Source organism: Mya arenaria, chromosome 9, assembly GCF_026914265.1.
Source record: "Mya arenaria isolate MELC-2E11 chromosome 9, ASM2691426v1".
Lineage (NCBI taxonomy): Eukaryota > Metazoa > Mollusca > Bivalvia > Myida > Myidae > Mya > Mya arenaria.
The window spans coordinates 21,626,461-21,649,307 of NC_069130.1; the positions used below are offsets into that span (position 1 = coordinate 21,626,461).

At 35.7% G+C, this 22,847-nt stretch overlaps 1 protein-coding gene across 1 annotated transcript in view; it reads left to right on the forward strand.

Annotated features, from left to right (window-relative positions):
- The first annotated feature begins 5,074 nt into the window (after positions 1 to 5,074).
- The window catches only part of LOC128245856 (atrial natriuretic peptide receptor 2-like), a 28,723-nt gene continuing 10,950 nt past the window's right edge, over positions 5,075 to 22,847 (forward strand). Inside the window, exons 1-7 of the mRNA XM_052964077.1 lie at positions 5,075 to 5,103; positions 13,119 to 13,192; positions 13,467 to 13,571; positions 14,867 to 14,938; positions 16,818 to 16,974; positions 18,750 to 18,902; positions 20,679 to 20,865. Coding sequence (XP_052820037.1) covers positions 13,467 to 13,571; positions 14,867 to 14,938; positions 16,818 to 16,974; positions 18,750 to 18,902; positions 20,679 to 20,865 — 674 coding nt within the window. The 5' untranslated portion in view covers positions 5,075 to 5,103; positions 13,119 to 13,192. The remainder of the gene's footprint in view (positions 5,104 to 13,118; positions 13,193 to 13,466; positions 13,572 to 14,866; positions 14,939 to 16,817; positions 16,975 to 18,749; positions 18,903 to 20,678; positions 20,866 to 22,847) is intronic.

Genomic DNA, 22,847 nt, shown 5'->3' on the forward strand with positions numbered 1-22,847 from the left:
CTTTTTACAGGTATATCAGGCCCATGTGACATAGGTATAAATGGTGACAGGGTGCCGTATTTTTGGGTCCATCAATACGTAGGATCGAAGGTCGAGGCTCGGATGGTAGCCATTTCAGAAAACATGAATACGGTAACATGTCTATATGAGTTCGTATGTATTGTTTGTGGAAATGAGTTCGTATGTATTTTTGTGGAAATGAGTTCGTATGTATTGTTTGTGGAAAGAAGTGTTGCATGTGTACTTATATGTGGGAACTTATAGTTCGCCCTTATACAGCCATTATCATAATGTTATTTTACAATCGGAATTTTAATTTGAAATTTTAAGAAAGAAACAGAAACGGTATGGGTGGGTATTATTTAAAAAAACAAAAAACAATGCACATTTCTCAAAATATTTTAGGGGTTTGCCTATCATATTTCTATTAAACAAATAACTTGCTTGAATTTGATTTTAAAAATGGAAACAAAAATCGTGCCTCCGAAAGGAAATTGCATTCTGACTACTTATATGTAAAAAATAAAAATAAATGCTGGAAAATCATAATAAGTAAAATCCTTTTTTTATTTGAACGTTATGGTTGATAGACATAACGTGCTATTTCAGTTTATACTTTACTAGTATATTTTTAAATCTGATCGATAAATTGCCGTTTAGTTACAGGTTAAACATGACGTGTATTATTTGTAACGCTGGTCGATTGGTACACCGTGTGGCATAAAGATGCACTATTACTCCTACATAATCTACTGTTTTCAGGTCATCAATGATATCGATGGCGGGTTCATTTGGGACACTGCAGACGGCATGGCTCCAAGAGATGTTCCAAAGTGTGGATTCTATAACGAGCTTTGTCTCGTCTACCAGGCCACAAGTATGTTTTTAACGAATATTAAACCCTGTAGCATGAACGGATGGTTTGGCCATAAACCTCAATTTACACAAAATTAAATACTGACCTAAGTGTAATTAAAACTCTGATATTATAAATAATTGGCTTTGCCAAGAAATCGGCGTACAAATGTTAAAGATGCACTCTTACTCCTAAATAAGATTTATCACAATTAAAATAATTGTTTTAAGATAACAAAACGGATGAATATATGTCGGAAACAATGTTTGAATTGAATGAAAGATACAGAAAACACGGAACTACCTCGTAAGACCATCATAGATCGCAGTAAATCTTTCAGCGTGCGCCAATCATTTAATATTTTTCTTGCGTTTTCAGCTACTAAGTCCACGATTCCAATCTTGTTATCAGTAATTAATAGTTTCCATCAATGCATTATTTAGGAAGTAGTTGAAGGTTTACCACTAAAAATGTATGTTTTTTTATACATATGTATGTATTGATTTTGAAAAAAGAATGTCACTTACACGCTGTGCTTGTTGTTTTGTGTGTCTCTTGTTCCTTTGACTACTTAGCTATCAACATGTGATTATTAAACTATATTACCATCTGAATATATGGATTCAAATGAAGGACAATTTACTAACTTGCTTGCGATTTTCACAGCGATGAGTGGTAAAAGATTAGCAAGTTACCTTAACTGTTTTATTTTGTAAGCTACATATATCTTAACTACTCCGTATAATGCTCAATATTCCTACATAACATATCTAAATAAATGCTAAATATTATTGTATAAATAATTTCTTATGAAATATTAGTATCTACTTTTTGCACTTAAATCTGTCGAGGGAGACTACTTAGCCTTCGACATATGATTTTTGCCCTACTGTGCTTTGTGTTACATTACAGTATTATGTTACAGGGACAAACTTGTAGCGCAGTGTGTGCTGTGGACTTGTTTAAGTGACACAAAAATCAAAAACAAAATTACAAACGGACAAACGAGTTAGTGGTTTAGCGTTCTTGGCGTTTGCCTCCGCATCATTTTACTCAATTAAATGATTATTACAATGGTTTAAGATGTATGAGATGAAAACGTTTTACATATTTCTATCCATTTTCAGGTTCAACAACACTGGTAATTGTATCATCAATAGCAACAGTGACGGTGGTTTGTGCGGCCCTTGTAATTGGGTTTGTTATAAGGTGAAATAAAAATTAAAATACAAATTGTGCCAAAATCACACAATTGAATCATTATTATAAGAGAAGACATCTTTGATCTTTGTTTCTCTTCTTTCTTGACATATAAACGTATATCGATTTGTGTTACGACAACTTCACAAACCATTGCAGGCGACGTATTTCGTCAGCGCAATAAAGTCCATTTACCCGATGAATTAGAATGTACCAACGAAAGCGTATATCGTATAAATATATGATGTGATCGTGTTGTATTGTGGACGTTTTAGTTCGACTCAAATAGATGTAACAGCCAAACCCAGATAAAATCTTCTTTCGTAAAATTTGCTTACATGTATTTCAAAAAAACAACCTACACATGTTTGACAGGACACATGTATTATATAGGTTAATATTGCTAAATATTGCACTAAAAATACATGTGTAGCATTTGATGAATTTTCATTATATTATAATTGTTCAATCATTTGTATGAAAGGAAGCGGAAATTGGAAAAGAATATGATACAACGTGTGTGGCGCGTACAGATCGGGGAAATCGAGATGCCAAGGTCCAAGGTCGGCATTGGGTCAAAGGTAAGCTTAAAAGCAACATTGTATATCTCAGTATCACATCAATTTGTCTGCACTGTACATAAGAGTAATATAGCTCTTCGAACATAAAATTATACAGTGTGACAATAAAACCCCTTATTTTTCTGGAAATATGTATGTTATTAACGTTGTTTTGATAATTTAATCATCTTAAGGAATATTTGGTATATGTTACTAAGTCATTTTATTGGGATAGTGCGTAGCACCCTCAGCCGTTCGACCGTATTTCATATTGTGTAAAAACACCAACATCATATAATACCAGTTTTAGTGTTGTAAATAATTGTTTATTAGTTGTCAAGTGTGTTTGTTTTCACAAGCGAGAGCAAAGCAGACATCAGATCTTAACCGGAAGCAGAATGCCTTAAACGCGGTCTGCATACCCTCAGTTTTAAACCCATGTACAGACTTTTAGATTTTAACCAGAAGTAGACTGAAAATCCGGCTCTAGATGATCGCTTTAAACTTCCAAATTGACCTTAAATTAAGGTTTTAAAAGGTTTTCTTAGTTCACACGATTGTTTAATGATATAATGTGATAAGTTAAACCTCGCATGACGATCTTAAAGGATTTTGAGCCTATAGGCGCTTGGGCATCCTACTGAGCTATCTTGCCCACTGGTTAATATTATCACAAACTACATTTTTTAAAGTAAACACTACCATTTGAATAATTGTGTTAAAATGAAGGAAAATTTACTAAATTTCTTGCGATTTTCACAGCGATGAGAGTTAAATGTTGTTTATGAAAGCTACACATATATAAACTATTCGGAATTGTTCAGAATATTCCAACAAACATATCTAAATAAATGCTAAATATTATTGTATAAATGATTTCTTATGAAATATTAGTATATACTTTTGCAGTTAAACCTGTCGAGGGGGACGGTGTCAAATAGTAATATTGAGCTCACACGTAAGTACATCATTGTTCCAACCATGTTCTTATATGTTAAGTTCGGAGGTCTACCCAAACTATTAAGTAATGGTTTAATGATATCAGTATGCATCTATTTTAATTTCTGACCGCAAAAATATGTGACTTTGACGCAGGTCCAACTATCTCAATGGTTTTAAAAAAAGGATAATCCCTACGAATAAATATGATAAAAAAACATTCAACTCTAAAATTTATGGCGTAAGTATCTCGTCTTATAATCATTTACAGAAAATTTGGAGACATCATCTTACGCAATAACTTAAAATCATCTGTTTCCAAAGCTTTGTTTCTAGTCATCAACTAGCAACATTAAATTGCGCGGCGTTGTAAATTTTGCGATGATCTGATAAAATCAAGCATTCAGCGGCGTCACTATGATCTCTTTATACTTTTAAAATGTGAGGCTACAAGTGGAATGACGTATTTAAGAACGTCGGATCACCAATCGACAATGACGATAGGTCGGGTCGGCCATCAACAGTAGTGGCTTAAGGAATCATAGCCAACCCAAAACAGACATGTTCCTAAAACCAGATATATACTAGTCATTGATTATCTGATTAAAATAAAATCTTCAATATTTAAGAAACATTGTTTTTCTACAATAGATGTATTACATTCGTACAAATTATCTATCAACTTTCCAACATAATATGTCATTGTTATATTAAAATTCCGTACAATTTCCGGGCAACCCTCGTATCTAATAACCCTTTAACCACATTTGTGTTTGAGAATCTGATTTACCAGAATAAAATCCATAACGGCTGACTGCTGCTCTCCATTTCCTCTTGCAGCATATTACTATTTTTAACAACATTTCTTTCTTTAAAAAACATGGATAATGGAAGCAGTAATGATGCTAGATGGTGCAAACTGCAACGAACCACAATAAATGCGCTTGGCGTAAATTAGATAAGAATGCATTGAATACTGTAAGATGTTAAGGATGCAATAATCGGTCGTTTTTTGAAGCCATGATCTCAATACAACGAACTTTGATATTATACTGAATATAAAGCATCGTGGTCATTTTATAAATCCTATTAAGCAGTGGTTTTTGGTTCATGTAACACAATCAGGTACTGCTTCTGGTGAACATGGTGAAAAAGATAGTGGTGGTGGTGGTGGTGGTGGTGGTGGTTGTGATGATGATGATGATGATGATGATGATGATGATGATGATGATGATGATGGTGGAGGTGGTGGTGACGGCGATGATGATGATGATGATGATGATGATGACGATGACGATGATGATGGTGGTGGTGGTGGTGGTGGTGGTGACGGCGATGATGATGATGATGATGATGATGATGATGATGATGACGATGATGGTGGTGGTGGTGGTGGTGGTGGTGGTGACGGCGATGATGATGATGATGATGATGGTGGTGGTGGTGGTGACGGCGATGATGATGATGATGATGATGATGATGATTACCGACTTTTTTTATTTTTTTTAGGAGGCTCAATAGTTGAGACGACAGTAGCCTTCTTCAAAGGTAAGTCTCATGATGTGGTGCACTCTTGTTAGGCATTTCCACCATACACTTCATTTACACAACGCGCTACATCGTAGGTATTTAATTACATAGATTATGAAAACTAAATTAGGAATGTTTAGTAGAGCGCAACTGAAAACATATTTTTGGCAAAACATATAATTGCAACACGATATAAATCATCTAAAATAATCGCTGTTTTAGAGTAGCTACTGCATTATGTCAATATCTTACCCAATGCTTCGAGTCGTTGAACAATATTGGACATGTCGTTTAAGCCGATGCTTCGAGTCGTTGAACAATATTGTATATGTCGTTTAAGCCGATGCTTCGAGTCGTTGAACAATATTGTACATGTCGTTTTAGCTGATGCTTCGAGTCGTTGAACAATATTGGACATGTCGTTTAAGCCGATGCTTCGATTCGTGAACAATATTGTACATGTCGTTTAAGCTGATGCTTCGAATCGTTGAACAATATTGTACATGTCATTTAAGCTGATGCTTCGAGTCGTTGAACAATATTGTACATGTCGTTTAAGCCGATGCTTCGAGTCGTTAAACAATATTGTACATGTCGTTTAAGCTGATGCTTCAAGTCGTTGAACAGTATTGTACGTATCATCTAAGCCGGTGCTGATGATCGTTGAACAGTATTGTACGTATCATCTAAGCCGGTGCTGATGATCGTTGAATAGTATTGTACGTATCAATTAAGCCGGTGCTGATGATCGTTGAACAGTATTGTAAGTATCATCTAAGCCGGTGCTGATGATCGTTGAACAGTATTGTAAGTATCAATTAAGCCGGTGCTGATGATCGTTGAACAGAATTGTAAGTTTCATCTAAGCCTGTGCTGATGATCGTTGAACAGTATTGTAAGTATCAATTAAGCCAGTGCTGATGATCGTTGAACAGTATTGTACGTATCAATTAAGCCGGTGCTAGGGATCGTTGAACAGTATTGTACGTATCAATTAAGCCGGTGCTAGGGATCGTTGAACAGTATTGTACGTATCATATAAGCCGGTGCAGGAGATTGTTGAACAATATTGTTAATGTCATCTAAGCCGGTGCTAAAGATCGTTCAACAGTATTGTACGTATCATCTAAGACCGGCTAGAGATGGTTGAACAGTATTGTACATATCATCTAAGCCGGTGATAGGGATCGTTGAACAGTATTGTACGTGTCGTTAAAGCCGGTGCTAGAGATGGTGGAACAGTATTGTACATATCATCTAAGCCGGTGCTAGAGATCATTGAACAGTATTGCACGGATCATTAAAGCCGGTGCTAGGGATCGTTGAACAGAATTGTACGTGTCGTTTAAGCCGGTGCTAGAGATGGTGGAACAGTAGTGTACGTGTCGTTTAAGCCGGTGCTGATGATCGTTGAACAGTATTGTAAGTATCAATTAAGCCGGTGCTGATGATTGTTGAACAGAATTGTAAGTTTCATCTAAGCCTGTGCTGATGATCGTTGAACAGTATTGTACGTATCAATTAAGCCAGTGCTGATGATCGTTGAACAGTATTGTACGTATCAATTAAGCCGGTGCTAGGGATCGTTGAACAGTATTGTACGTATCAATTAAGCCGGTGCTAGGGATCGTTGAACAGTATTGTACGTATCATATAAGCCGGTGCAGGAGATTGTTGAACAATATTGTTAATGTCATCTAAGCCGGTGCTAAAGATCGTTCAACAGTATTGTACGTATCATCTAAGACCGGCTAGAGATGGTTGAACAGTATTGTACATATCATCTAAGCCGGTGATAGGCATCGTTGAACAGTATTGTACGTGTCGTTAAAGCCGGTGCTAGAGATGGTGGAACAGTATTGTACATGTCATCTAAGCCGGTGCTAGAGATCATTGAACAGTATTGCACGGATCATTAAAGCCGGTGCTAGGGATCGTTGAACAGAATTGTACGTGTCGTTTAAGCCGGTGCTAGAGATGGTGGAACAGTAGTGTACGTGTCGTTTAAGCCGGTGCTAGAGATGGTGGAACAGTTGTGTACGTGTCGTTTAAGCCGGTGCTAGAGATGGTGGAAAGGTATTGTAAGTATCATTAAAGCCGGTGCTAGAGATGGTTGAACAGTATTGAACGTATCATTTAAGCCGGTGCTAGAGATGGTGGAACAGTAGTGAACGTATCATTTAAGCCGGTGCTAGAGATCGTTGAACAGTAGTGAACGTATCATTTAAGCTGGTGCTAGAGATCGTTGAAAAGTATTGTACGTATCATTTAAGCCGGTGCTAGAGATCGTTGAACAGGAGTGAATGTATTATTTAAGCCGGTGCTTGAGTTCGTTGAACAGTATTGTAAGTCTCATCTAGCCGGTACTAGAGATCGTTGAACAGTAGTGTACGTTTCATTTAAACCGGTGCTAGAGATCGTTGAACAGTATTGTACGTGTCGTTAAAGCCGGTGCTAGAGATGGTGGAACAGTATTGTAAGTATCAATAAAGCCGGTGCTAGAGATCGTTGAACAGTATTGTACGTATCATCTAAGCCGGTGCTAGAGATGGTGGAACAGTAGTGAACGTATCATTTTAGCGCCGGTACTAGAGATCGTTGAACAGAAGTGAACGTATCATTTAAGCCGGTGCTAGAGATCGTTGAACAATATTGTACGTATCATTTAAGCCGGTGCTAGAGATCGTTGAACAGTATTGTACGTATCATTTAAGCCGGTGCTAGAGAACGTTGAACAGTATTGAACGTATCATTTAAGCCGGTGCTAGAGATCATTGAACAGTATTGTACGTATCATCTAAGCCGGTGCTAGTGATCGTTGAACAGTATTGTACGTATCATCTATGCCGGAGCTAGAGTTCGTTAAACAGTATTGTAAGTATCATCTTAGCCGGTGCCAGAGTTCTTTAAACAGTATTGTAAGTATTATCCAAGCCGGTGCTAGAGATCGTTGAACAGTAGTGTAAGTAAGTGTAAGTACCATCTAAGCCGGTGCTAGAGTTCGTTAAGCAATATTGTAAGTATCATCCAAGCCGTTACTAGAGATCGTTGAACAGTAATGTACGTATCATCTAAGCCGGTAATAGAGTTCTTGAACAATATTGTAAGTACCATCTAAGCCGGTGCTAGAGATCGTTGAACAGTAGTAGTGTAAGTATAATTTAAGCCGGTGCTAAAGATCGCTGAATAGTAGTGTATGTATCATTTAAGCCGGTACTAGAGATCGTTGAACAGTATAATACGTATCATTTCAGCCGGTGCTAGGGATCGTTGAACAGTATTGTACGTATCATTTCAGCCGGTGCTAGGGATCGTTGAACAGTATTGTACGTATCATTTCAGCCGGTGCTAGGGATCGTTGAACAGTATTGTACGTAACATGTAAGCCGGTGCTAAAGATCGTTCAACAGTATTATACGTATCATGTAAGCCGGTGCTAGAGATCTTTGAAAAGTATTGTATTTATCATTTAAGCTAGTGTTAGAGATCGTTTAACAGTAGTGTACGTATCATTTAGCCGCTACTAGGGATCGTTGAACAGTATTTAACGTATCATGTAAGCCGGTGCCAGAGATCGTTGAACAGTAGTGTACGTATCATTTAAGCCGGTGCCAGAGATCGTTGAACAGTAGTGTACGTATCATTTAAGCCGGTGCCAGAGATCGTTGAACAGTAGTGTACGTATCATTTAAGCCGGTGCCAGAGATCGTTGAACAGTAGTGTACGTATCATTTAAGCCGGTGCTAGAGATCGTTTAACAGTAGTGTACGTATCATCTAGCCGGTGCTAGAGATCGTTGAACAGTATTGTACGTATCATGTAAGCCGGTGCTAAAGATCGTTGAACAGTATTGTACGTATCATCTAGCCGGTGCTAGAGATCGTTGAACAGTATTGTACGTATCATCCAGCCGGTGCTAGAGATCGTTGAACAGTATTATACGTATCATGTAAGCCGGTGCTAAAGATCGTTGAACAGTATTGTACGTATCATCTAGCCGGTGCTAAAGATCGTTGAACAGTATTGTACGTATCATCCAGCCGGTGCTAGAGATCGTTGAACAGTATTATACGTATCTTGTAAGCCGGTGCTAAAGATCGTTGAACAGTATTGTTCGTATCATCTAGCCGGTGCTAGAGATCGTTGAACAGTATTGTACGTATCATCCAGCCGGTGCTAGAGATCGTTGAACAGTATTGTACGTATCATCCAGCCGGTGCTAGAGATCGTTGAACAGTATTGTACGTATCATCTAGCCGGTGCTAGAGATGGTGGAACAGTATTGTACGTATCATCTAGCCGGTGCTAGAGATCGTTAAACAGTATTGTACGTATCATCTAGCCGGTGCTAGAGATGGTGAAACAGTATTGTACGTATCATCTAGCCGGTGCTAGAGATCGTTGAACAGTATTGTACGTATCATCTAGCCGGTGCTAGAGATGGTTGAACAGTATTGTACGTATCGTCTAGCCGGTGCTAGAGATGGTGGAACAGTATTGTACGTATCATCTAGCCGATGCTAGAGATGGTGGAACAGTATTGTACGTATCGTCTAGCCGGTGCTAGAGATCGTTGAACAGTATTGTACGTATCATCTAGCCGATGCTAGAGGTGGTTGGACAGTATTGTACGTATCGTCTAGCCGGTGCTAGAGATGGTTGAACAGTATTGTACGTATCATCTAGCCGATGCTAGAGATGGTGTAACAGTATTGTACGTATCATCTAGCCGGTGCTAGAGATTGTTAAACAGTATTGTACGTATCATCTAGCCGATGCTAGAGATGGTGGAACAGTATTGTACGTATCATCTAGCCGATGCTAGAGATGGTGGAACAGTATTGTACGTATCATCTAGCCGATGCTAGAGATGGTGGAACAGAATTGTACGTATCATCTAGCCGATGCTAGAGATGGTGGAACAGTATTGTACGTATCATCTAGCCGGTGCTAGAGATGGTGGAACAGTATTGTACGTATCATCTAGCCGGCGCTAGAGATCGTTAAACAGAATTGTACGTATCATCTAGCCGGTGCTAGAGATGGTGGAACAGTATTGTACGTATCATCTAGCCGGTGCTAGAGATGGTGGAACAGTATTGTACGCATCATCTAGCCGGTGCTAGAGATGGTGGAACAGTATTGTACGCATCATCTAGCCGGTGCTAGAGATGGTGGAACAGTATTGTACGTATCATCTAGCCGGTGCTAGAGATCGTTGAACAGTATTGTACGTATCATCTAGCCGGTGCTAGAGATGGTGGAACAGTATTGTACGTATCATCTAGCCGGTGCTAGAGATGGTGGAACAGTATTGTACGTATCATTTAGCCGATGCTAGAGATGGTGGAACAGTATTGTACGTATCGTCTAGCCGGTGCTAGAAATGGTGGAACAGTATTGTACGTATCATCTAGCCGATGCTAGAGATGGTGGAACAGTATTGTACGTATCATCTAGCCGGTGCTAGAGATCGTTGAACAGTATTGTACGTATCATCTAGCCGATGCTAGAGATGGTGGAACAGTATTGTACGTATCATCTAGCCGGTGCGAGAGATCGATGAACAGTATTCTACTTATCATTTAAGCCGTTGCTAGGGTTAAACGTATCATCTACGGACTGTTGTACGTGTCAAATATACTCGATACGTCTGCACGTTTTTCCTTCAAAATACCCTACATACTGCATAGCGAGAACTGTATTATTTCCTGCTTATCTTACTTTCCTATGTTGGCGGTCGACGAAATGAAATGTTAATAAGTACATATAGTTAAAGGATACTTTTAGACACCATCGGAGACATAACGGCACTGTCAACCAGGCCTATTCAAGAATACAAGCTTCTAAACTCACACAAGAAAAAGGGTCACGTGTTTGTATTATAAATTAAGAAAATATTTTAACTAAAAATACAGTTGTTCTCACTTGTAATTTGCGGTGTTATGTGTTTAGTTGTAATTTTACAGGGGTGAACAGATTGTGTCTACCCTCACGGTCAAAATTGGTCGCGCAAATGTTACCGATATATATTTAACATGTTTCTTTGTAAGCCTGTGAAACAATTCAAAACATGAACATTTGACACTCGATAATAAATATTTCGATTTAAAATGAGATGCATATTCTATATTGGAGGCATCCTATTTCTAAAGGCGTATTATTATATTGACTAATTGACGACATTATATTACATAGCATGTTTATGAGTCTGGCTCACAAACATAGAAGCTGCAAAGCAAGTATTGCTCGAAAGGGACAAATATAATGCAAACAAAACAGAGCTAATCGAGAAGCAAGAGCCCGAAGGGTAAATGAAGTTAATATTGCAATTAAGCGTTTTGTTTGGTATTAAAGCTGAGTAAATATGGAAAGAAGTATTTTGATTACTTTAATATGAAACTTTGCGGAAAGGGCATCATACTGTATATATTGTGTTCGTGCAATATCTGCAATGCAAAGGCTGATAAACATGAGACAATATGGAATAAAGCATTTTGATAACTTTAAAGATGCACTCTTACTCCCAAATAAGATTCAACACAATTAATACAATTGTTTAGATATACCAAAAAGGATGAACAATTGTCGAAAACAATGGTTATTATGAAGGAAACCGAGTTTAATTTTAAAGAAATGTGCAGAAAGCACGGTATTTCTACCTGATGAGACTATAGTAGACCGCAGCAAATCGTTTAGCATTCACCAATTATTTATTTTTTGGGGGTTTTCAGCTATTAAATACACTGTTACAATCTAGTTATCAGTCAATAATATTTTCCATAGATGCTTTATTTAGTAAGTATTTAAAGATTCATCACTCAAAATTTATGTTTGTAATACATGTGAATGTTTTGATTTTGAATAAGAGTGTCACTTAAATGTAAATCTTTGCGGAAAGGAAATCCACTATTGTAAAGGCTAAAAAAAGAGACTTGTCTCGGTCTAAGACGACTGTCCTGTGACAGATATCAAAACCAATATAATATATAAAACCACCAGAATAAATATTATTTACATACCTATTATTGCAGTTTGTTTTATCTTTAATGTTCCTCATATCAATTTATTGTTAACATTTTTTTCAAGTTCATCAACAATTATCATAGGCTTGATAATTGGATTGTTTTCTTTAAAACAGAAACATGGGAAAAATAAGACTTTCTCTGGTATAAAAGATTTTTTTCTTAAACATCTTTTAAATTCTGTAATCAAAACTACATGTAATTATCATTGTATAAGCCGTCTCAGGAATCATAAAAACACCCGAAAGTCCCATACTGAATGAAGCTAGAAACAGGAGCTTGTTTTATAAAAAAACAACCTAAGACAAAAGCATATGTTTCATGTGTTACCGAGACGGAAAAGAAAGTCCGACCCGAGGGCACGTACGGAGGCAGAAAATGACGCTCAACGTCGGGCTGATTTCCATGTCCGTACTGGAAAAACATGTTGTTTTTTTTACCTTTTATTTTCATATTATATTAAAAAGCAGATAACATACAAAGTGTATGTACACTGCACCCAAAACGTGCGTGCGTCGTGGTTTCTTGACGCAGTATTTGAAATATTTTTTTACATCAGAATATCGAAACGTTCGAACTATTTTGTACTTTTTTAAAATAGTTATTCATATATTCTTTTATGCGTTTTTTCAAAAACAAAATTAAAGTACATAAATATTTACAATTTTGTTTTATTGTGCAGGACTAAAGTTCCATCGGCGCTGGAATATCGATTTCTTTCAGTACTGGTCATATGACCGGAAACCGGTGTTTCCGCTTGAAATAAAAATCCAACATGAAGTTTTATTCGAAATTCAATATGACAGACAACGGGTTTTCGCTTGATTTGTGATACAGTCTTTACTTATTTTTAAAAAAGGGTGCATAAAAGAGTAAGCAGGAGAAATTTGGCTATTTCATATGTTTGATATAACGGGATTTAGGGTAGGAACATTTACCAGACATGCAGTAGTAAACACAAGTAACTTTGAATTGTAGAGACGAATTTTGTTACTTTTCGTATTACAGGACAGACGGTAGCCATCCGCAGTGTCAAGGCAAATATTATTTTGACTGAAGATGATCTTTATGACTTAAAAACGGTAAATAATGATTTGAATAGAAAGTTATACCGATATTGTTGTATTTGTTTTTACATATTTACTACAACAATGTAATATTTTTTGTACTTCCATAATAGTTGATTTGATGTAAATGTATTTTATATCACATTTGTATACTGATTCCAACACGACATCAAATACACAATGTTTCTAATTTATGTTCATGGAAACGTTTAATAATTTACAAAATGTGTTTTTAAACTTCATTTATCGATTATTTATTAATGATATTATCAAATTTTCCCACATGCAGATGCGTGAGATCGTACATGATAACGTCAACCCGTTCCTTGGTGCGTGCTTTGATGCACCTTCTCCCTGTGTGCTCTTCGCATATTGCCCAAAAGGATCGTTACAGGTAATCAGAAAGATGAGACATTAAAGATTGTTACAAGGACATTAGGAAACGTTATATAAACAAGTATTACACTAGTAACCTGAGTATGTGGAAATTGATTGAGTTGTTTTCATCATATAAAAGAGCGGTGTTAAATCAACTGTGTACTTAAGTAAAGCTAATAAAATAAGAAATTTGCTAACAAATACTATTCTTTAATTATACTTGTATGTCTTACTATGTTTTGTTTCTGTATTATTTGTATTTATATACCAACCTTTTGTGTGATAATTATTTGTATGGATGAGACCAATATGTTTAAATCCAAGTAAATCATATTTCTGTTCTTTCTTTCATAAAGGCATATGAATACGCTTTCAATGTTTTCGAAAGTATTGACTTATTTAGCATGTGAGCAGCTGACCTGGTTATAAAATGTAATTGTTTGTCAAAAATCAAATTTGTTATTGGACATGTTCAACAAAAGCCAGAGCTAACCGTTGAACAGTGTTGTTTAATAGCAGGATACTGTATATGAAAAGGGTATAGCCCAGCTTCCTCCCCCACCATCCAAAACCCTGAGTACAGAACAATCCTTTATTTTCTACACGAATCATGTGTAAAAAACATCATGTTTTGAGAATATTCGTGCCAAATAGTGTTAGCGTTTACGTGTGTGTGTACCGCGTACTCTTCAGTCCCAATTATATTTTAAATTCCTCTGAGTACAGGGTACCAACGGGTTGAGGAATGCCAAATGTGGTCGCATAAGTAGTATTGAAATCATGCTCGTGAAAGCTTTGCAGAAGGCAATATTTGTTGTCTGCCATGTTTGTGCAGGGCAGAGGGCGAATTAACAAAGCGAGTCACAGAGCAACAGAACAACACTTGTTTTTCGAATAAACCTACTCTTAATATCGTGATGTTGACCAGATACTTTAAGCGAGTTTTTCTTCACGCTCGAGCGAAAACACACAACACGACGTCTTGTCTCAAGTGTTGCGAATCAGCCACATAAACTAGTTTCATCATATGACGTATGCGTATATTAAGCGTACATAAATCAAGAAACATACTTCTTTCATTAAAATTGAATTTTACTCTACTGACATAGTGTGCTTTAAGTACCGTTGTAAAACAAGGATTAGCTGCTTTTCGAAACAACTACTCTGTCAAGCAAATCCAACACCACAACTCTAAATGTATTCAATTATAAAACAAACGATTTGCTGTTTTCCCTATCGTAAAACATATCTTATATGCTACAATTGCGGATATAATTAAATGCGAGTCAGATTGATGCTACCCCATTTCAGGATATTCTAGAAAATGATGACATACACCTCGACAACATATTTAAAGATTCGCTGGCCATGGACTTGGTTCAGGTGAGTTAGACATTTTTAAAGTGGTATAGTGGAGTGATATATATATATTTTTTATTTTTTTATGAAATCAAAGTGCCAGAAATTTTGCTTGCAAATAAGCGTTTTAATTGTCAAACATTCCTGCACGGAGAAATGTTTGTTTTAACCAATATTACAGATATTGCGAAACATTACTTGTACATGAAGACTACTTTTTGTGCATAATTACGTCATCTAGTTATATGTTAATTGTACAAGTTTAGAAATTCATGGGCTAAATTGTATGTGTTATTGTGTCCAATTGGAATGACATATACGATGAGATGAACAAAGTAATTTATGAGAGCATCTACAAACCGACAACAATTTCGCAATTTTGAGAACAAATTGTAAATGCAAATTCAATGCATTTAATATCTTTTTTATGTTGCAAACTATTTCTTTATACTTTGTTGAGACGTAAAAATAGTCAATCATTTAAAAATCATATTTCTCCCGATGAATTTCTATACTAGATGTTCTCTGATAATATACAGGAACTCTAGCATAATAAAACAATATTATCTCGTGTTTTAGCGCAATAAATATGACCTTCTGTGTTTTAATTACTAATTTAGTTCATTTAATGTTGTTTTAAATTGTGTTATTTATTGTTATACTGCGTGTTTTGAAACCGTAATAACATTTTTTTCCATTATTGCAAATTACCCAAGAAGTAATGTACGTACTGTATTGAAGCTATCAAACTACATTTTTTCATTGTTATCAAAAGGCTTTTAAAAGTGAAATGAAAACTGAGTGTATTAAGACTATATTCAATACGTGTTATCATTTAAAAATCTTTTAAAGAGATGTCTAGCGGAAACGATCATTATGTGAAAAGCATTATGCTTCTTTTAGCAAGTCGGTGCAAACGTCATAGATACTTTAAAAGAATTTAACATTCATACCCAAAATAAAAGATGTTTGGTGCAGAAACATAACGCTTAACCATGGCTGTTAAGTATACTATTTCCTTGGTGCAAATCAATTCAATTAAAAAAATTCTGTCTCATATGTCATGCTATACTATCAGGCTTTGAATCCACCAACCAATACAATTTCATTAATGCGATTCAATTCCATTAAAGACCCACGCTTACTCCCAAATAAGAATTACCACAATTAATGATATTTTTTTTAATATTCCAAAAAGGATTAATACATGTTGAAAACAATGGTTCCTATGAAGGATACCGAGTTTAATTTTAAAAATTGAACATAAAACACGGTATTTCTACCTTATGAGACTATAGTAGACCACAGTAAATCTTTTAGCATTCACCAATCATTTAAAATGTTTGCGCTTTCTGCTATTAAACACGTTTACAATCTTGTTATCATTAATAAATATTTTCCATAAATGCATTATTAAGTAAGTAGTTAATACTGCACTCTTACAGATTGAGCGTTTTGACAACTTTTTTTATTTTGCTTTGTCTTGGAACGAGCCATTTTTTGCTAAAATCCATGGAAACCAGTTAAATTAGACTGCTGACAAAAAATTAGATCGCAAATATTTATATTTAAGTTCGAAAATTGATGTTTTATGCACTTTTCTTAAACCGTTAGTAACGGTTTAAGCCATAAAACATTAATTTTCGAACGGAAATATGAACATCTGTGATCTGATCTTTTGTCAGCAGTCTTATATCATTGGTTTGCAGATATTTACGCAAAAAATGCTCTTTCCAAGACAAAAAAATAAAAAAAGTTGTAAAAATGGTAAATTTGTGAGAGTGCAGCTTTAAAGGTTTAACAGTCATAATGTATGTTTGTTATACATGTGTATGTATTGATTTTGAAGATTGTCACTTTAAAGAACTTACTCAATTCCATTTAAGAACTTTTTCTACCCTAGGGCATGCTGTATCTTCACTCTTGCAAACTTGGACACCATGGGCGGCTGAAGAGTTCAAACTGCCTTATCGATAACCGTTGGATGCTCAAAGTAACCGACTATGGACTAAACAAGTTTCTAGATGCCAATGAGCTGAATGACCATGCCCACTTTAAAAGTACGTAAAGCGCACTTATTCTCACCATGTGCTCGTCGAATGGGCATAACCCGATGGCGAGGGTAAATAAGCTCCCCCCCCCCTTATTCTCACCTTATCTTAACTTTTAATAAGCACCTTCACAAGCATTATTCACTGACATTTATAAGAATTCTAACTTGATTACGCTTATATTTTTCATTTTGCTTTTCTTGATGAGAGATTTGACAAGACTAGTGTTTGATAAAGTACATAAAAATCTTGGTAAAACCACCAGTTTAATCAACGGTGTTTTTAATCATGTTTAACGAGTGTTGACTGCAAACCACCGTCTCCTGTTTGGTTTAGCGTTTTATTATGGTGGGTAGCCCTGTTATGTATTAATGATTAAATAAAACGGATACAAGGACAGACTCGAACATGCTTACATCATCCATCAGCTTTCAGCAAAATCGTCCTAAAAGATAGGATAACAAACTAATGGGTTTACAGTTCAATCATTTGATAAAATTTTAGTTTGTCTTTGTTGTTCTGTGCCGTTGTGTGTTTCCCGTTAAAGGCCTAGTTTAAGGATTTTTGGCATGATAACCCCCTGCTGTGCATCTCCTGCTAAACGCACTGGTGTCACAGTAGGAGCCAATTTCCTGTATATTGGTTTATTGTCTTAGGGCCAATTTTAAGGTCCAATATTATAATGAAACCTCCAAAACTGCCCAGCAGGATACTCAGATTGGAGATCTGATAAGAGGGACCAAGGCAAGTAGTTCAAGTTCAATACACAGAGGTTGTGTGCTAAATGCCGATTTTTTTATTATTTTTTTTTTTGGGGGGGGGGGGGGGGGGTAGGGCTTCATGAAATGTGTGCCTGGTGGGCTTACCCCTGCTTTAACCTATTAACCTATTTCTATGTTAGTTGGCATTTGAAGATATGCTAAATAACCACGCATATTGTCATGTATACGCAACAAATTATTGTCACCTGCGGTATATTTTTGTTGATATGTATACCTTTTGGTTGGAACATATTTCTTGGATATAGGTAATCAAGCTCCTACTCAGTGATCTCCATTAACGAACGGAGAGAATCTCCAAAATTGTTGGGTTTCAGCTTTTTCAATGAGAGCATTTAATTCGCATTTAGTCAATAATTGATTTAAATTTCATTTAATTACGTTGTTTTCAACGTCATCCATTCGTGTCAAATGGAAGCAAATTTAGCATTTGAATGACAACACTTGCTATTTATCATCATCACGAGATTTGCGCGACGGAAGCGATTACTTTGCGGCAAAGGGAGTTTGATAGAAATGGGTAATAATGCAATGTTAACTTGAATAAAAAACCCAGTAACCAGTAACGTTTTTAACAACGACCCTAAATAAAGGCAAAATGTTATGACCCGACATACAACTAACGAGAGACACACAACGTACATACAAACAACAAAGACATGTCCGGTTAGCGCAGAAATTAGCCCACGCGCTTCTTACCAAGGCGACCCGGATACGATTACCGGCCTGGGCGCATGTGAGTTTGGTTAGTGGCCACCAAACCAGACAAGTGGGTTTTCTCCGGGTACTTCGGTCTCCCCCACAACACAAGATCACACTCTCGCGCAACATCGTGTCAACGAGAATGACTTAGTATAAGTCATAATAACTTTCTTCACAATCGTTGTAAATCATATAATATGTAAACTAACAAAGACATACAAAATGGCGATTAATATAGCAATAATATCGACATAAGGATCGTATTTCTAAAAACACACAAGACATATATCCAGTACCATTTAGCCTTGCTGTGGACGGCTCCAGAACTTCTGCGGAACCCAAATATCCGAAATAACAGTGCAAGAGAGTGTGACGTGTATAGTTTCGGGATCATTCTGCACGAAATTTACTTCCGCCTGGGGACATTTGCCGGATATGAGCACATGACGACTAAAGGTAGGATATTTCAGTAAAAACAGAAATGTGTTATGAACTTTTAAAGTGTTTGTAAGAAATATTAGGACGGGGCAATTTAGTACAAAAATAATACGAGTTTTCAACATAACTTATTTTTTGAGTAGTTCGATTTTCCTTTAATATTGAAAAAGGTTGTCAAGCTGTTTTTGATTAAACAACAGGCTACACCAACATTGTATTTAGTACTTCAAGTTTACCGATTCCAATATGCAATCTTATTTTTCAAGCGAACGCTCCTATTTTTCGCAGTACGCAAATTTTGTTAAGCACTAAGATGCCATAATGTTTGCATCAAACATCGCACTCAATGTTGTCTCTGATAATATCAAGGGACCGAAAGTCCTATATAGATGACAAAAATCCTATATAGATGAGTATTTGTATATTTTTTTATTACAATTAACACTAAGAAGGAATGGAAATATCAATAATGAATATGAAATTTCCATTCTAAACATAATGTTTTATAGGTAAAATGTTTTCCGTTACGCTTCTATTTTTAAACTAATGAAAAAAGAATACATGAAAACTTTACTCGTATTTCGTCTACCCGTAGGAAATGTGAGACCAGGGGTGGAATTCAATATTGGTCTTGGTTTGATCTAAGACTGATGTAGCTAATCGGATTACTCGGTATATATAAAGAACCTATACAGTGAATGACGTCCATGATGTATGACTATAAAATTGATTTAAGTCGCATATTGAATGGCTCCTGTAGCCAATTCAATGAACTCTTATTATGTTGTTTTAAGTAAGCCAAACACTTTATTGATTGGTAAAGATCTATCCAAAAGTTACTACAATTACGAACAAATCATATTATTTCCTAAAGATTCCCTGTAGACAACGTATCGGAGTTTAATCTTTCGACTACTGGACTTGTTTCTGTAGTTTTCAATATAAATTTTTATACAATTGACTGTCAGTTTCATCAACTGATTATTTTTCTGGATTGACCGGTTAAGGTTTATAGCAAAATTGCTGCTAGCCAATCAAAATATATGTATATGTAAACTAGACTAAAGATATCCTACGGAAAATGTCTTAACAATCTACAGTGGCTGCAAAGTATATAACTTGGATAGTTAATAGCTTTTTGCTGACTTATTAAAAGGATTTGATTGGTAAGAAGTTTATATTATTATTGGATAAATATTGATCAAACAAGAAACAATTTGGATAACTTTGACAAAAACAAAAACCTTAACCGGATCTATTCAATTGGTTGCTAATTACCATAAAATCATCAAATAAAACGAGGGAGGTGAGGTGATTATAAGAACGTGGTCTTTTTGTATATCTTTAATTAGAACAACAATGAACACAGTCTGAAAATACATGAATGAGACATACTCAGATATTTACCAAATAATATGTTGTCCCGATAATTAACATTGGAAACGATACTAACGATTAATTAGCACAGTACATTAATGAATACAATAAGTAACATAATGAACTTAGTATCGATGATAACTTACAATAATAATATGCCAGAAACATGTTAAGAGTTGATGTTTCCTAAATGACTCCTTTTTAATTACAAATGGTCATTTTACATCAAAGGGGAGTAACTCTGACATGTCTAAGTATCAGTCTCAATATAAAGGGAAGTTACTTTGCAAATACCAGTGTCAATAAACAATAATCATGTACTGATGTCATCTCAGTAGGAGTTTGGTTAAGTCCACTATCCACCACAAATTCATTTCTTGTAAGAACTGTCACTATTCATATGTTTACACTGTGCAGAAATCATCGAGATACTAAAAAGCTACCAAGGTGATGAGTTATATCGTCCTCGCACAGACGAGGATTTTGGTCAGGTGAAGTCACACATAATCAGGCTCATGCAGTTGTGTTGGAAAGAAAGTCCAAACGAGCGGCCGTCATTCGCCATCATCAAGGCATATATGAAGAAGAATATTCAACATGGCGCGTGAGTATTATCGGATTAACCATGATTGATTTCATTACACTTTAATCGATGCTCTTCATAAAGATCTTAAGGTGACACTCTTATTCAAAATCTACACACACACACACACACAAACACATGTATAACAAGCATACATTTTGAGTTATAAACCTTTAACGTAAAAATATTAAATGATTGGTGAGTGATAAAAGATTTACTGTGATCTTCTATCATTTCATAAGGTAGAAATACCGTGTTCGCTGCACTTTTCTCTCAAATTAAACTTGGTATTCTTCACAAGAACCATTGTTTTCGGCATTTATTAATCCTTTTTAGTATATTTAAACAACTGTATTAATTGAAGTAAAGCTTATTTGGAGTAAGAGTGCATCTTTAACTGTGCATCTCGTGAACAACTGATTAAGTGTGATTATCAAGAGTACTTTCCTACACATTCATTGGGAGAAAATGATAGACGTCTTTTGATTTAGTGTCTTTTAAGCCTAAAGTTTCCGTGCTGGACTTATCTCTGTGATGTATAGTGTATAATTGATTTATTTACAAATGAGTTCTGCTTTAATTGATATATCTACTTCTTCATATTAAAAACCCTTTTGTAATTTAAAAGAACGGACGTAGCGATGGAAAGGGCTTATTGAATAAATGGGTTACCGTGGCTATAAGACAAAATGTTATGCATAATTCTTAGCACGTACGGTCATTGTGCATACATTACAAAGGAGCCGGGACTTCTTTTATGTTATCACTAATTAAATTGGATGAGGAATAACATCTATATCAATTTCTTATTTTTACCATTTGTTTAAACCCTTGATATATCTGAATTTTCACATCTGAGGTTAGGTTTTCAACATATTTTGGCAATAGATTGATGTTCGTACGAATTAACTAACAAGACTCACGTGAATCGAAACAATCTGTTTGTTTCTGGTTTCCCGACCAGCACTCTATTTTTGGCAACCGACCCTATTTCTGTCTTGATAGTGGATAATTAATTTAACCGGTATTGTATTCTTCTCTTTTTGGGATAATTGTTGGTAGATCATTGCACGAGACGAGGCGAGTAAACAAACTTAGACAAAATTGCTAAGACGCTCAGTGACAAAATAATATCAGACATAGCCTTACGAAAACAATAATCCCTGCCTACATACTCCATGTTTTTCGGCAGTGAAATCGAAAATAAATGTACTTTGTGTTTGGCCGTATATAATATGTATGGAAATTTGTCTTATATAGAGTGTAATTAAATATATCATTTTCTAAACAATACCTCAAATGTCATTCATATGCCTCGATCTCTAGTTAATTCAGGAGACGTCTTTTCCAATTACCGTTTAAAGATTAATATGATGTAATGACGTTGCTAAAATCGGCAAGAATATGCCAACAGACAGTTGCTAATTGACGTATTTGACGCATATATGTTTTTTGATAAGCGTATGAAGTCATTATGCCATATTCAGTCACAGAAAAGAATATAATATTACAATTATTATCACGGAACAAAGTTTACAAATGAACAGATGGGAACATTAGATGATTCCCCACTGGAAAAGGAAGATACTGCATAAATACCTTTATGAACAATCTATCACTGACAATCAAGCGTGAGGGATCAAACACGACACTGCGTAATACATTCCACTCTGAAATTGGGTGAAATACCATAAACTTCAGAAGGAATTAGCTACCATTATATCATAGTCAATGTAAACATTAGGCCGATTGTTTAAAACTTGGTTAAAGTTAAACAAAATGTGACCAACAAGATTGTTGTCAACTTTTAAAAGAGCATTATTTGATGATGTGCTTATAATTTCAATGAAACGGGTTCAGCTGAAATACTTATCTCAAATCGTGTTTAAAATACTGCAGATCACAAGTCTATCTTTACACTTACAGAGCAGTAAAGTTCCAAAGCAAGCAACGATAAAGTTAGGAATATTGTTAACTTAAAAAATGTTCTAAACAAGTGGCAA